At 46.5% G+C, this 15430-nt stretch overlaps 1 protein-coding gene across 1 annotated transcript in view; it reads right to left on the bottom strand.

Annotated features, from left to right (window-relative positions):
• ZDHHC5 (zinc finger DHHC-type palmitoyltransferase 5) overlaps positions 1 to 15430 on the bottom strand; it is a 404963-nt gene that overhangs the window by 237193 nt on the left and 152340 nt on the right. Inside the window, exon 7 of the mRNA XM_069233064.1 lies at positions 215 to 306. Coding sequence (XP_069089165.1) covers positions 215 to 306 — 92 coding nt within the window. The remainder of the gene's footprint in view (positions 1 to 214; positions 307 to 15430) is intronic.

Genomic DNA, 15430 nt, shown 5'->3' with positions numbered 1-15430 from the left:
TTACCAGAAAGTCTTTGTGTATATTGAGGAGACAAAAGCCTGAATTTGTACAGAGCACACTTTGCATGCAAACAGGAGGGCATATCAGACCACAAACGTACAGTGATGAACAAAGTGACCTTTCATGTACGCTCACAAAACTAAAAAGTAACTCAATATGTGTGTATAAAATCTGGAAAACTGAAGTGAAAAAGTGGTGAAAGTAAAGCCGTACCGTGGTGCAGGGGAACTGCAGATGACATGGCTAATGTTCCTCCAGCATCCGTTGGTGAAAGGGTTCACACCACCTCTGAATTTACCTGTAACCTGTGTGGACAAAAAACACAACTAGTTCATAGTCACCAACGACAGGGTCCAAAGACTAAATAATAGATAGAGACTGATACACACTTATGGCTATGCCTTTCTCTTGGAAGCTGGAAGATGTTTGGGATTCCATGCCCAATCCGAAACTAATTAGGATTGAACTAAATTAAGAAATAGTCTAACTTCGTGACATTGACAAATTGTCCACAACTACATCATCTATGTGGCCATGGTTTGTTTGAGGTCCTCAAGGCAATTTGTCATGGTTTATTTTTGCATTCCAAATAATCACTGCATGGAATCCACAAAATTCCATGAGCATATATAGGAAGATGTGAGAGAGGTTTCCTTAAGACTCCATTCACTTCTTCGATACCCCCATTAGTAGTGGGATGATGGTGGAGATTCATGATTGTGCATTCATCAATAAACATTTCCAGTATGCTAAGCAGGCAGTTATACCAGAGGGAATGGAGCACAGCACTAACCATAGGCTGATTCTAAGGTCTACTTGTCACCTGCTGCAAAGCTGACTTGTGCAGCTAGTGTAGTAAAAGGGATTCACGTAAAATGGTGGCAAAGTTCGAAGGATAGTTGTGGGAATTTATTCACTTGCACCAATGGGCAATATTGACAGCATTTAGAGAAGTAATGCAAGAGAACAAAATGCCATCCAACTTAAATGACCACATTTCTGGTCATACTATATCTTCAGGCAGATTCCCCACCTTACGACTATCCACCATGAGCAAGACAAGATCTGTATTCTTTTTTCTAAAGCACTAGCTCTACAGTTCCGCGGGAAGCACCATGTGGCTTGAGCCCCCGCTTTGCCCATCCAAGATATGTCAGCGCCAGAACATAGAAGGCTTCAAATGGTATGCTTGCTAATACTTTCCCAGTGTCCCATGGAGGCGTGCAGAGAGGAACCAATACAGCATAACTGACAGCATCAATGCTCATAGACACATTGGCTACCTAGGAATCTTAATATTAACGGCAATAACTCAGGAGATGTGTAAGGGAAATGAGAAACCTGCAGGAAGATATAGTATCCACCAGAAATATCATCAGCAAAGGAAAGTAACTTCTAATTGATACTTCTGCCTGCACATCCCTCACCTTCTGAATGAGGTCCCAAAGAAATACACTGCAGGATGTGGGATTAAGCAGTGGCTTTAAAATAAGGAAGTTGTAAAACACAGAACCGGCAAAGAAACAGTAACTGTGTATTAAGTTGTGCAGAATAATGTATATCATGATGACCACTTGGAAGCCCGGCCAATGTCGGCCCCTGAGCCACACCTGGTGAGGGCACTCGAAGGTGTCATCATTAGGGATGGGGAGCAAATGCCAGTCAAAAAGCTAAGGCAAAACAGATCTTAATTTCATGATTCAAAGAGTAACAGAATGTGACAACATGTGCTTGGTTACCACTTAGCCCTTCTTTCTCAAATCAAAGAGTTGATTACCCACGCTCTCCTCTCAAGCATGCAGCCACCGGAGTGACATTAATGGTGACTACCCATTTTGAACCTCAAATATGTTCACTATTTTGGGTGCCTGAGGCTACGGAAATACACATCATGGAGATCCAATGATGCCACGTAAACTCCGTGACTCAGAACTTGAAGGACGTCTTAAGTATGACCATACAAAATGGCTGTTTCCTGAGGTATGTTATTTAGTTTCTGCAGAGCTAAAATTGGTCTCCATTCTCCAGATTTGTTTCATTATCAGGAAGAAAGGGGAGTAGAAATCAGTATTCCGCTGTGAGAAGGGCATTTGCTCGGTAGCTCCCTTAGCAGGCGGTTAGAAGTTCTATTTGTAACAGGTGGAAATGGGATCTCCTTTGAGGTGGAATGTGTGACAATTGTTGCATAAATTGTAAAGTAGTCCTGTACGTTACCAAGTCCAGAAACCAGAGATCAGTGGCGACACGCTACCAACATCTCTGGAAATTGGCTATTTGTTCTCCAACTTAATTCAGGGGGGAAATTCTGTGGCCAACACCTCTGGTTAATCACGGTCTTCTGGCAGATTTCTGAGACTGAATTACTTGCTTTGTGTAAGTAGCTGGTGGTGAAGCCCTATACTACTGAAGGACTGCTGAGGATGTGGATACAGATATCTTTAGGACTAATATGTTTCTCTAAACAAAAGTTGACCACGACCTCTACAAAAAGGTTGGTTCCATCTCTGCTGGCAGTCACCAAGTTATCTTGCTGTGTCTAACAGTTTTGATTGACTCTACAGCATTGTATACATGCTTATCAAAAAGCGCTTCTCCAACATAGGGTAGGTCCAAGATTTTACTCTGGGCATCTGATATGAAAGATGTTTTCTTCAGCCTGCACTGCATTTGAAAACAGGAGCACTTCCAAGCTGTCTGAATTCTGTAAATGCAATATTCATTACACAGTCTACCATATGCAACGGCCAACGCTGTCACCCTTTGCCCCAACCCACCATGAAGGACACTTTTTGCCCCAGTTCTCTTGTCTTCCAGGAGAAGGCTGAGGTATGCCCTGATGTCCAGCCTCATCAGCCTGCCATAAAGACCAAGACTAGCTAGAAGTCTTCCTTCTCCATCTGGTGGTGTTGAGTAGTAGTATTCGAGCATCTTCTTTGGGCGGCGTGCATCACTAAAGAATAGGACTTCAGATGGCTGATTATCTAGTGTCTTGTATTTTTGTCCAGATGAGGCACAATTGCTGCTACTGTTGCCCGGATCCTTCATGACCTTTAGGCCTTCATTTCACAGGAAATTCATAATCTGATTGGCTTTTACAGATTTCTGAGCTGGCTCTTTGAAGTCATTTAAAAAACAATCAGATTGTTTAATTGGAACTGGCAGGTCAAATCTTTTAGCTGTTCGTGGCAAAACAGAATAAAAACCTCCAATATCAACCCGGCGAGGAGTCTGCTGGTAGGAGAATAGCTGGTGGAGAAACATTTGCCAAGAACCATCCCAGTCAGAGCCCATGCCTTGAGATTCACCATCTTTAATTTTTTCTTCTCGGTCACCATCCGAATAGGTGTCATCGTCCAATGCAGGTAATACTGGTCTTGATAGGGGTGCTTGGCTAGTATAACTTTTGACTTGGAAGCGATGTCAAAGTATGTGGTGCACAAGAAGAAGGTGATTGTCTGTAAAATTGGCGACTGTAAAAAGATGTTTGTTCTGGCAATTTTGTTTTTGACAGCTCTAGAAAAGTTTTATAGCAATCAGCCAACAAAAGAGATCTAAGTATTTTAGTAAGGCTCACAGGGCTTGCATCATTTACTGTTGGAACTGCATCACTTGCTCATAAGGTTCATTTTTCTCCAGGTATGTAACCGGCTTCAGTTTCCGACCTGTTAGTTGTGTATCTGGCTGAGGTGCAAATATGTACTCACCTTCCATATACTACACTTCATTATACTGAAATTTAACATTAAGGTCTGCTGGTCCTCACACAGAACCAATGGACCCTTCCTCCTCAGACACCTTGATGTCTACTAGGCAACCTGGTGGCAGAGGCAACGTCTTAATTGGCAACGTGTTCAGGTAGTAATGGCACTTAAATACCCTTTTCCGTGATTTAGGCAATCTAGTGAGATTACGTCAATGGTTTCTAGGTTAGCAGTATTTCCGTCAACTGTACTACAGCAGGAAATGCTGATGGAACGTCGACAGTGAGGTTGTAGTCATCTCTGAGGTGGTCACCATCGATGATGATGTAAATGATGTGATGATGTAGTGGTTACCACTGGCAGAGGCAACAATGATTTTGTGGACAGTTTCTCTGATGACTGCACCATTCGCGGTGCAGACTGTTTTAATAATTTCCAAAGGCATCGTCTTGGATAGAGTCACAGGGTATCATCAGTGCTTAATTTGTGCTCCGCGCTGGCACTTAATTGCCAACACTGGCACTTGTGACAGTGTGTCACATGGTGGTGCTGTCTGCCTAATTTAAAGATATACATAAAAAATGACTATTTCCTGTCACCCAAGCCGTTCTTGTAGCTTTGGGGGCCTTAAATAGTCTAAATTGTCTCACTTGTAGGACTGTGATGGTTAGTAGTTGTGTGGGTACTGTCATTGGCAGCGGCCTCCTGACGAGGGCCCTGGCACTCTGTTACAAATGAAGCACTGGGTATCATCTTGGTCTGTGCACTGAATAACATCAGTTTTTTGATTCTGTTGATTAGAGACCTCTGAATATGGACTTTTGTTTCTTGAAGGCTTTCCCCTCACATTTCTTTAACGTCTTTTTGGAGGCTAATTGATATATGTCGGTTCAGAGTGATGTTTTCATGAATGGCTTCCTGTTCGTATTCTTTAATGAGCTTTCAGAGCCATTTGAGGTACTTGCACCCTCATCCCGAGACAGGGGGTTCCTTTGTCCTGCACTTTTCGAGCCAGATCAAAGGCTTTGAAGAAAAGATTCTGCAGGTCTTTCAGCTCTTTGTTCCATGAGAGAGGTACAGACAGTAAACATTCTTTGTGGGTTTCTCAGAATGTAGCTGTAGTTCCCCCCAAGTACCACAAGGCCTGAAGAGACGTCTTTTAGAATTATCTGACAATGTTCTGTCAGAATTCAGAACAAATGATGGTAGAAAATATTCTAAAGTAGTGCAATCTAGTTGAAAAATGAAAAATTGTGAATGTTTTCCTGACTGAGCAGGGCTCAAACGGACTCCCTATACTGAGTCGAGGAACCCTTGGTGAGAGTGAATAGGTGTCCAGATAGCAGAAGCTCTCTAGGGGTAGCTGAGGCGAGCAGCTAAAGCTTACAAGGGAGGAACGTGAAGCACTTGCAATACTACAGTAGTCAGGCAGTATGGTAGAATATCTGCAGTGAGGACAGTGGGCAGTGAGAGCAGTGGTAATTAGGGTGCTGAAATCTGACTCGTTGAAGTTTAGTTTTAGCATAGCACTGCTTTCTGGATTTAGCTTGAGACTCCTCATTAGACGACCTGGAATGATCTAAGCACGTGAAACTATGAAAGATTGAAAACTGGAAATATATTGTCTGATAAAAAAATGTTTTACTACGTAAGTGCAGATACATATCAACAAAATATGGGTTCACTTTCGATAATGAAAATGTCACTTACCCAGTGTACATCTGTTCGTGGCATCAGTCGCAGTAGATTCGCATGTTTTGCAATAGCTCGCCATCTGGTGTTGGGCCGTAGTGTTACAAGTTGTTTTTCTTCGAAGAAGTCTTTCGAGTCACAGGACCGAGTGACTCCTCCTTTTGTCTCCATTGCGCATGGGCGTCGACTCCATCTTCGATTGTTTTTCCCCGCAGAGGGTGAGGTAGGAGTTGAATTGTAGTATTAGTGCCCATGCAATGGAGTGACTAAGTATGCACCTATTTAAGGTTGAGATGATACATATATAAATAGTTGAAGGTAACTTCCAAACTGCTACAGGCTCCCGGGGAGGCGGGTGGGCACATGCGAATCTACTGCGACTGATGCCACGAACAGATGTACACTGGGTAAGTGACATTTTCAGTTCGATGGCATCTGTCGCTGTAGATACGCATGTTTTGCATAGACTAGTAAGCAGTTATCTCCCCAAAAGCGGTGGATCAGCCTGTAGGAGTGGAAGTAGTCTGAAATGTTCTTAATACGGCTTGACCTACTGTGGCTTGTTGTGCGGATAACACGTCTACACAGTAGTGCTTGGTGAATGTGTGAGGCGTAGACCATGTGGCTGCCTTAGATATTTCTTGCATTGGGATGTTTCCTAGAAAGGCCATGGTAGCACCTTTCTTTCTGGTTGAGTGTGCCCTTGGTGTAATGGGCAGCTGTCGTTTAGCTTTAAGGTAGCAGATTTGGATGCATTTAACTATCCATCTGGCTATACCTTGTTTTGATATTGGGTTTCCTGCATGAGGTTTTTGAAATGCAATAAATAGTTGTTTAGTCTTTCTGATGTTTTTTGTTCTGTCAATGTAATACATCAATGCTCTTTTGACATCTAATGTATGTAGTGCCCTTTCAGCTACGGTATCTGGCTGTGGAAAGAACACTGGAAGTTCCACTGTTTGATTTAGATGGAACGGTGAAATAACCTTTGGCAAAAATTTAGGATTGGTCCTTAGGACGACCTTATTCTTGTGTAGTTGTATAAAAGGTTCCTGTATTGTAAACGCCTGAATCTCGCTTACTCTTCTTAGGGAAGTAATGGCGATGAGAAATGCCACCTTCCAGGTTAGGAACTGTATTTCGCAGGAGTGCATGGGTTCAAAAGGTGGACCCATAAGTCTAGTTAGGACAACATTTAGGTTCCATGAAGGAACAGGTGGTGTTCTTGGTGGTATAATTCTCCTAAGGCCCTCCATGAATGCTTTAATGACTGGTATCTTATATAGGGAAGTTGAATAGGTAGTCTGCAGGTATGCAGATATTGCTGCAAGGTGTATTTTAATGGAAGAGAAAGCCAGGTTAGATTTTTGTAAGTGAAGCAAGTAACCCACTACATGTTCTGGAGTTGTGTGTAATGGTTGTATTTGATTAATATGGCAGTAGCAAACAAACCTCTTCCATTTACTTGCATAGCAGTGCCTGGTGGATGGCCTTCTGGCTTGTTTTATGACTTCCATACATTCTTGGGTAAGTTGTAAGTGCCCGAATTCTAGGATTTCAGGAGCCAGATTGCTAGATTCAGCGATGCTGGATCTGGGTGTCTGATCTTTTGGTTGTGCTGTGTCAACAGATCTAGCCTGTTGGGCAATTTGATGCAGGGTACTACTGATAGGTCTAGCAGCGTTGTGTACCAGGGTTGCCTTGCCCAAGTTGGTGCTATTAATATGAGTTTGAGTTTGTTTTGACTGAGTTTGTTTACCAGGTAAGGAAGGAGAGGGAGAGGAGGAAAAGCGTAAGCAAATATCCCTGACCAGTTCATCCATAGGGCATTGCCTTGGGACTGTTTGTGTGGGTATCTGGATGCGAAGTTTTGGCATTTTGCATTCTCCTTTGTCGCAAACAAGTCTATCTGAGGTGTTCCCCAGAGTTTGAAATAAGTGTTCAGAATTTGGGGGTGAATTTCCCATTCGTGGACCTGTTGGTGATCGAGAGAGATTGTCTGCGAGTTGATTTTGGATCCCTGGTATAAATTGTGCTATTAGGCGAATTTGGTTGTGAATTGCCCAATGCCAAATCTTTTGTGCTAGCAGGCTTAACTGCGTGGAGTGCGTCCCCCCTTGCTTGTTTAGATAATACATTGTTGTCATGTTGTCTGTTTTGACGAGAATGTATTTGTGAACTATTATTGGTTGGAAAGCTTTTAGTGCTTGAAAAACTGCTAGAAGTTCTAGGTGATTTATATGCAGTTTTGTTTGATGTACGTTCCATTGTCCTTGTATGCTGTGTTGATCGAGGTGTGCTCCCCACCCTGTCATGGAAGCATCTGTTGTTATTACGTATTGTGGCACTGGGTCTTGGAAAGGCCGCCCTTTGTTTAAATTTATGTTGTTCCACCACAGAAGCGAGAGGTAAGTTTGGCGGTCTATTAACACCAGATCTAGAAGGTGACCCTGTGCTTGTGACCATTGTGATGCTAGGCACTGTTGTAAGGGCCTCATGTGCAGTCTTGCGTTTGGGACAATGGCTATGCATGAAGACATCATGCCTAGGAGTTGTAGTACCATCTTTGCTTGTATCCTTTGTGTTGGATACATGCGTTGTATGATGGTGTTGAAATTTCGAATTCTTTGTGGACTTGGAGTGGCTACTCCTTTTGATGTGTCTATTATGGCTCCCAGGTATTGTACCTTGCGCGGCAGAATTTTGGATTTTGTGAAATTGACGGTGAACCCTAGTTTGAAGAGGGTTTGTATGATATGATTTGTGTGATTTGAGCACTCTATTAACGAATGGGCCTTGATTAGCCAGTCGTCTAGATATGGGAACACATGTATTTGCTGCCTTCTTATGTGTGCAGCGACTACCGCTAGACATTTGGTAAAGACTCTTGGTGCGGTTGTTAATCCGAAAGGCAGTACCTTGAATTGGTAATGTATTCCCTTGAATACAAACCTTAGGTATTTCCTGTGCGATGGGTGTATTGGTATATGGAAATAAGCATCCTTGAGGTCTAAAGTTGCCATGTAGCCGTGTAGTTTTAGCAATGGCAATACTTCTTGTAGTGTGACCATGTGAAAGTGGTCTGATTTGATGAAAGTGTTCACTACTCTGAGGTCTAGGATTGGTCTCAGCGTTTTGTCCTTCTTTGGTATCAGAAAGTACAGTGAGTAAACTCCTGTGTTTATTTGTGTGTTTGGCACTAATTCGATTGCATTCTTTTGCAATAGTGCCTGCACTTCTATCTCCAGGAGATTGGAATGGTGTGTTGTCAAATTTTGTGCTTTTGGTGGTATGTTTGGAGGGAATTGTAGAAATTCTATGCAATAACCATGTTGGATAATTGCTAGAACCCAAGTGTCTGTAGTGATTTCCTCCCATGCTTTGTAATAATGACTTATTCTTCCCCCCACTGGTGTTGTGTGGAGGGGGTGAGTGACATGTGAGTCACTGTTTAGTAGTAGGGGTTTTGGGGCTCTGAAATCTTCCTCTATTTCTAGGGAATTGCCCTCCTCTATATTGTCCCCGAAAACCTCCTCTATACTGTCCCTGGTAACTGGACGGTGTTGCTTGTGAGGTGCTGGCTTGTGTGCTCTGACCCCGAAACCCCCCTCGAAAGGGTGTTTTACGGAATGTGCTGTAATTCCCTCTGCTCTGCGGGGAGTAGAGTGCGCCCATGGCTTTGGCAGTGTCCGTATCTTTTTTGAGTTTCTCAATCGCTGTGTCCACTTCTGGACCGAACGAACGAGTTACTTACCTTCGGTAACGACTTTTCTGGTGGATACATTAGCTACCTGTGGATTCCTCACCTCATGAATACTCCCATGGCGCCAGCATTCTACGGAAATCTTCTTACTAGTCTCTGCACGTCGACGAGGACGTCACTGTCTCGCACGCGACGCCGTCTGACGTCATACAGGCAATAAGAGGTCCTCGACGACGTGCGGACGTCAGTACCAATCATTTTTTACGTGCATGAGAACAACCAGGCAATGCAATGAAAGAACAAAGCAACATCCATTATATTGTAAAAATACACCACATTGTATGAATAACTGTAAATCTTTTTTATGTACATATATATATATATATATATATATATATAAAACTCTTTCTTTTAAAAATATATACACACACCAAGTATATACATAAAGATATATACACATATACCTATATATATATATAAATATATTATATATATACATCTATTGCACCCTCAAAGATCAAGAGGAGCGCACTCAAGGATTACTTGGCAAGACCATAAAGGCAACGGGGAGGCGGGTGGGACCGTGAGGAATCCACAGGTAGCTAATGTATCCACCAGAAAAGTCGTTACCGAAGGTAAGTAACTCGTTCTTCTGATGGATACAACTACCTGTGGATTCCTCACCTCATGAATAGAGTCCCAAAGCAGTACCACGCCCGGCGGTGGGTGCCTAAATGGTCAAACCAAGAAATCCTGCAGCACTGAGCGTGCAAAATGGCCGTCCCTTCTAACCTCAGAATCCAAACAGTAATGTTTTGCAAAAGTGTGAAGGGACGACCAAGTTGCGGCCTTGCAGATGTCGACCACAGGAACACCTCTGGCTAAGGCCGAAGTGGCCGACTTAGCTCTGGTGGAATGAGCTCTAATGCCCTCAGGAGGATCCTTCTTTGCCAAAGAGTAACATATTTTAATGCAAAGAACAACCCACCTGGATAGTGTTCTCTTGTGGACTGCCTTTCCTCTCCTCTTGCCCACGTATCCAATAAACAGCTGATCCTCCAGCCTGAAATCCTTTGTTCTATTGATAAAGAAGCTCAACGCTCTCTTTGGATCCAGACGGTGCAGTCTTTCTTCCTCTTTGGAAGGATGAGGCGGAGGATAGAACGTGGACAAAGTAATTGCCTGAGCCAAATGGAAGGGTGAAACAACCTTCGGGAGGAAAGCAGCCTTGGTCCTCAACACCACCTTATCCCCATAAAAAGTTGTATAAGGGGGTTTTACTGATAAGGCCTGCAACTCACTCACTCTCCTTGCTGATGTTATAGCTATCAGGAAGACTGTTTTTAAAAACAAATACCTTAAGGGGCAAGAATGCATAGGTTCAAAAGGGGACCCCATAAGGAAAGTCAGGACTAAGGACAAATCCCATTGCGGCATAACGAATGGCTTTGGAGGATATTGATTTAGAAGACCTTTCAAGAATCTGATAACAATAGGGGATTTAAATAAAGATGGTTGGTCTGGAAGACATATGAAGGCTGACAAGGCCGATAAATAACCTTTAATGGTAGCCACTGCACAACCTTTCTGCGCCAGAGATAGAGCAAAAGACAAAACGTCCGATAGATGAGCTTGTAAAGGATCAATCTGCCTCTCTCCACACCACGCAACAAATTTAGACCACCTATTAGCGTAGATAGATTTAGTGGAGTGTCGCCTGGCCGCTAATATAACATCCACTACCTCAGGCGGGAGAGAGAAGGAACTCAGGTTGCCCCGTTCAATCTCCAGGCATGTAGGTGCAGACTCTGGAGGTTGGGGTGTAGAACCTGCCCCTGCGACTGCGAGAGGAGGTCTGCCCTGAAAGGGAGACGGAGCGGCGGGCACGTTGAGAGTTGGAGAAGGTCGGAGTACCACACCCTCCTTGGCCAATCCGGAGCTATTACGATTACTAGAGCCCGGTCTTGGCGAATCTTCCTCAATACTCGAGGAATCAAGGGTATGGGAGGAAACGCGTAAAGCAACTGGCCGCACCAGGTCATTTGAAACGCGTCCCCCAATGCTTCCTGCATCGGATACTGAAGGCTGCAGAACAACGGACAATGCGCGTTCTCTCGAGTGGCGAACAGATCTACCCGAGGAAACCCCCACTTCTGGAAGATTAAACGGACTTGATCTGGATGGAGACGCCACTCGTGGTCTGCCGAGAAGTGGCGACTGAGGCTGTCTGCACGCACGTTCAAGACTCCGGCCAGATGGTTTGCTATCAAGCAAATCCGATGGTCCTTTGCCCAGGACCATAGTCGAAGAGCTTCTCTGCAGAGAAGGTACGACCCCACTCCTCCCTGCTTGTTTATGTACCACATCGTGGTAGTATTGTCCGTTAGGACCTGTACCGACTGACCACGAAGGGAAGGGAGGAAGGTCTTGAGAGCCAGACGTACAGCCCGTAACTCTAACAGATTGATGTGAAAAATCTGTTCCTCTGGAGACCAAAGACCTTTGATCTCCAGATCCCCCAGATGAGCTCCCCACCCTAGAGTGGAAGCATCCGTTATGACTGTGGCCACTGGTGGCGACTGCTGGAACGGTTTTCCTTGTGAAAGATTGTCGCTTGCAATCCACCACTTCAAATCCACAGCAGCATCTCTGGAGATCTTGACAGTACCCTCTAGATCCCCTCTGTGTTGAGACCACTGCCTTCGGAGGCACCACTGAAGAGCCCTCATGTGCCAGCGAGCATGCGTGACCAACAGAATGCAGGAGGCAAAAAGACCGAGCAGACGAAGGACCTTGAGGACTGGAACTACCGCTCCGTTTCGAAACATTGGAACCAAATCCTGAATATCTTGAATCCGCTGAGGCGGAGGAAAGGCCCGACCCAATGTCGTATCCAGTACTGCCCCTATGAACAGGAGGCGCTGAGAGGGCTCCAGGTGAGATTTGGGCTCGTTCACCGAAAAGCCCAGGTCGAACAACAACTGGGTTGTTGACTGCAGATGACGCAACACAAGCTCCGGGGACTTGGCTTTGATCAACCAATCGTCCAAGTAAGGGAATACTGCTATCCCCTTCCTTCTGAGCTCTGCCGCAACCACCGACATCACCTTCGTGAAGACTCGAGGTGCTGAAGTAAGACCAAACGGAAGGACCGCAAACTGGTAGTGTTGCGATCCCACCACAAACCGGAGATACTTCCTGTGTGACTTGAGTATCGGGATATGAAAGTAAGCATCCTGCAAGTCGACAGACACCATCCAGTCTTCCATGTTCAACGCCAAAAGCACCTGTGCTAGGGTCAGCATCTTGAACTTTTCCTGCTTGAGGAACCAATTCAAGATCCTCAGGTCCAGAATTGGTCTCAAACGACCATCCTTCTTGGGAATCAGGAAATACCTTGAGTAAACTCCTTGACCCCTTTCCTGCTCCGGGACCAACTCCACCGCGCCCTTTAAAAGGAGGACTTCCACCTCCTGTTCTAGCAACAGGAGGTGTTCTTGTGAACAATACGAAGGGCGGGGCGGGATGAGGGGCGGAAACTCCCGAAAGGGAAGGGTGTAGCCTTTTCCCACAACACTGAGAACCCAAGTGTCCGACGTAACAGTCTCCCATTTGGTGAGAAAATGCTGTAATCTTCCCCCTACAGGAGAGGAGTGAGTGGGAAATGGTGGAAGCCTAAGGCTGCTTCCCCTGCTGCACCCCGCCAGAGGATGAGGAAGAGGCAGAGTGCTGCTGAGAGGCTCCCCTGGTGCGGACCCTACCCCTCCCCCTAAAAGATCTATAGGGGTGGGAAGAGGCAGGTTGCTGATATCTTCCCCGAAAGGAAGAGGAGGAAGAGCCACGCCCAAATCCACGAAACCTCCTGAAGAATCTGGAAGAGGCCGTGGAAGAAGGAGCTTGGAGTCCCAACGACTTAGCCGTGGCCCTGCTCTCCTTAAAACGTTCCAAGGCCGAATCAGCCTTAGCCCCAAACAGTTTGTCCCCATCAAACGGGAGATCCAACAATGTGGACTGTACATCTGCCGAAAAGCCCGAGTTACGTAGCCAGGCCTGTCTCCTTTCCACCACAGTTGTGCCCATTGCTCTGGCTACCGAGTCGGTGGTATCCAGTCCAGTCTGGATAATTTGGGTCGCAGCAGCCTGGGCATCAGAGACAAGATCCAAAAGACCCTGGGGAAGCTCTGTAAACGAAGAGGAGATGTCATCCATCAGAGCATGAATATACCTCCCCAGGATACAGGTCGCATTAGTGGCTTTTAACGCCAGACTGCAGGACGAAAAAATCTTCTTCGACTGCGCCTCTAGCTTTTTTGAGTCTCTGTCCCCAGGCACCGTCGGGAAAGAACCAGGCGCTGATTTGGACGAACAGGAGGCCTGCACAACCAAGCTCTCCGGCGTAGGGTGCCTAGATAGGAAACCAGGATCAGTTGGAGCCGTCCGATACCTCCTGGCCACGGCTCTGTGAACTGCTGGGGAAGATGCCGGCTTCTTCCACACCTCTAAAACCGGATCCAGCAGAGCGTCATTAAAAGGTAATAGAGGCTCCGCCGCGGCTGAGGCCGGATGCAACACCTCTGTCAAAAGGTTTTGTTTCGCCTCCACCACCGGCAAAGGCAGGTCCAAAAAACTAGCTGCCTTCCGTACCACTGTATGAAAGGAAGCAGCTTCCTCGGTATATTCCCCCGGGGACGAAAGGTCCCACTCAGGGGAAGTGTCCAGCCCACTGGCCGACTCCAGTCCACGCAGCCCATCACCCGAGTCCTCTAGCTCTCCTTCCTCTAGGGCTCGTTGGTACTCCTGCTCCTCTAGTACCCGGAGAGCACGCCTCCTTGAATGCAGTCGTTGCTCAATCCGCGGAGTCGACAACACCTCCGCCGAAGTCGGAGATCGGCGCCGATCTTCCGAAGCCACCGACGCCGCATCCGGCGCCACAGGTAACTTCGGCGCCGACTGAAGAGCAGATGAAACGGATGGACCCACCGGAGTCACAGGCCGAAATCTCGACGTCGACGGGATGGAAATCCCTGGGGCCAATCCCTCCGAAGCCATCGGAGCGGCCACCGGCGCCGACACTGGCGCCGAGCCCACGTTCCCAAACGGGAGAAAGGGCATAAAGGGTGCCGGCCGAAGAGGCGCAGGATCACCCAAAGAAAAGGCCAAAGGCCCAGCCGGAGCACCCCCTGGAGCCATCTGTTGGAAGATGGCATACATCGCATTCAAGAATGCGGAACTATCGGCTCCAGGGGTGGGAAAAGCCGGATACTGGGGTGCCTGACTCGGAGGCGACCCCGACGCCGGCCTCGGCGTCTGCGCCGGAGAAAACACCTGAGGCTCCAATACCTCAATCACCGACGCCTGTCCAGGCGAAGTTGGAGACGTCGGAGAGAGCAACGGCGTCGAAGGATGCGGCGTCACCGTGGGGCTGACCTCCCATGTCCTCCGGCGCCGATCCGGAGACCTGGAACGAGCCTCCCTTGAATGACGCCGAGATTCTCTACGGCGCCGGGAGTCTCGATGACGCCGATGTCTTGGAGAAGACTTTTTCTTGTGATGCTTCTCCTTTGACTTGGCCATAAACAGCTTCGCCTCGCGTTCTTTAATGGCCTTCGGATTCATGTGCTGACACGAATCACAAGTCGAGACGTCGTGGTCGGAGCTCAAACACCAAAGGCAATCGGAATGAGGATCCGTCACCGACATCTTGCCTCCACACTCACGACAAGGCTTAAATCCAGACTTTCTCTGCGACATTATTTCCACAGAGAAAGAGTACGCAGCAAGATATACACTGTAACCGCAAGAGTAACAGTTGCTCCCTCGAAGATAACCGTTTCGAATGCACGGAAAAAAGGGAACTGACGTCCGCACGTCGTTGAGGACCTCTTATTGCCTGTATGACGTCAGACGGCGTCGCGTGCGAGACAGTGACGTCCTCGTCGACGTGCAGAGACTAGTAAGAAGATTTCCGTAGAATGCTGGTGCCATGGGAGTATTCATGAGGTGAGGAATCCACAGGTAGTTGTATCCATCAGAAAGTTCTTTTTCGTTAAAAGGCATATTGAGAACTGCTTGTTGAATCTCTGGTTTAAATCCAGACGTTCGGAGCCATGCATGCCTTCTGATAGTTACAGATGTATTAATTGTCCGTGCAGCTGTATCTGCAGCGTCCATGGAGGAGCGGATCTGGTTGTTGGAAATGGTCTGTCCCTCCTCAACCACTTGTTTTGCCCTATTTCGTAAGTCCTTGGGCAGATGTTCAATGAGATGTTGCATCTCGTCCCAGTGGGCTCTGTCATAGCGCGCAAGTAGTGCCTGGGAGTTCGCGATGCGCCA

Source organism: Pleurodeles waltl, chromosome 4_2 (genome assembly GCF_031143425.1).
Source record: "Pleurodeles waltl isolate 20211129_DDA chromosome 4_2, aPleWal1.hap1.20221129, whole genome shotgun sequence".
Lineage (NCBI taxonomy): Eukaryota > Metazoa > Chordata > Amphibia > Caudata > Salamandridae > Pleurodeles > Pleurodeles waltl.
Note: the sequence above shows the minus strand (reverse complement) of the source record. Positions and strands in the feature narration are given on the sequence as shown.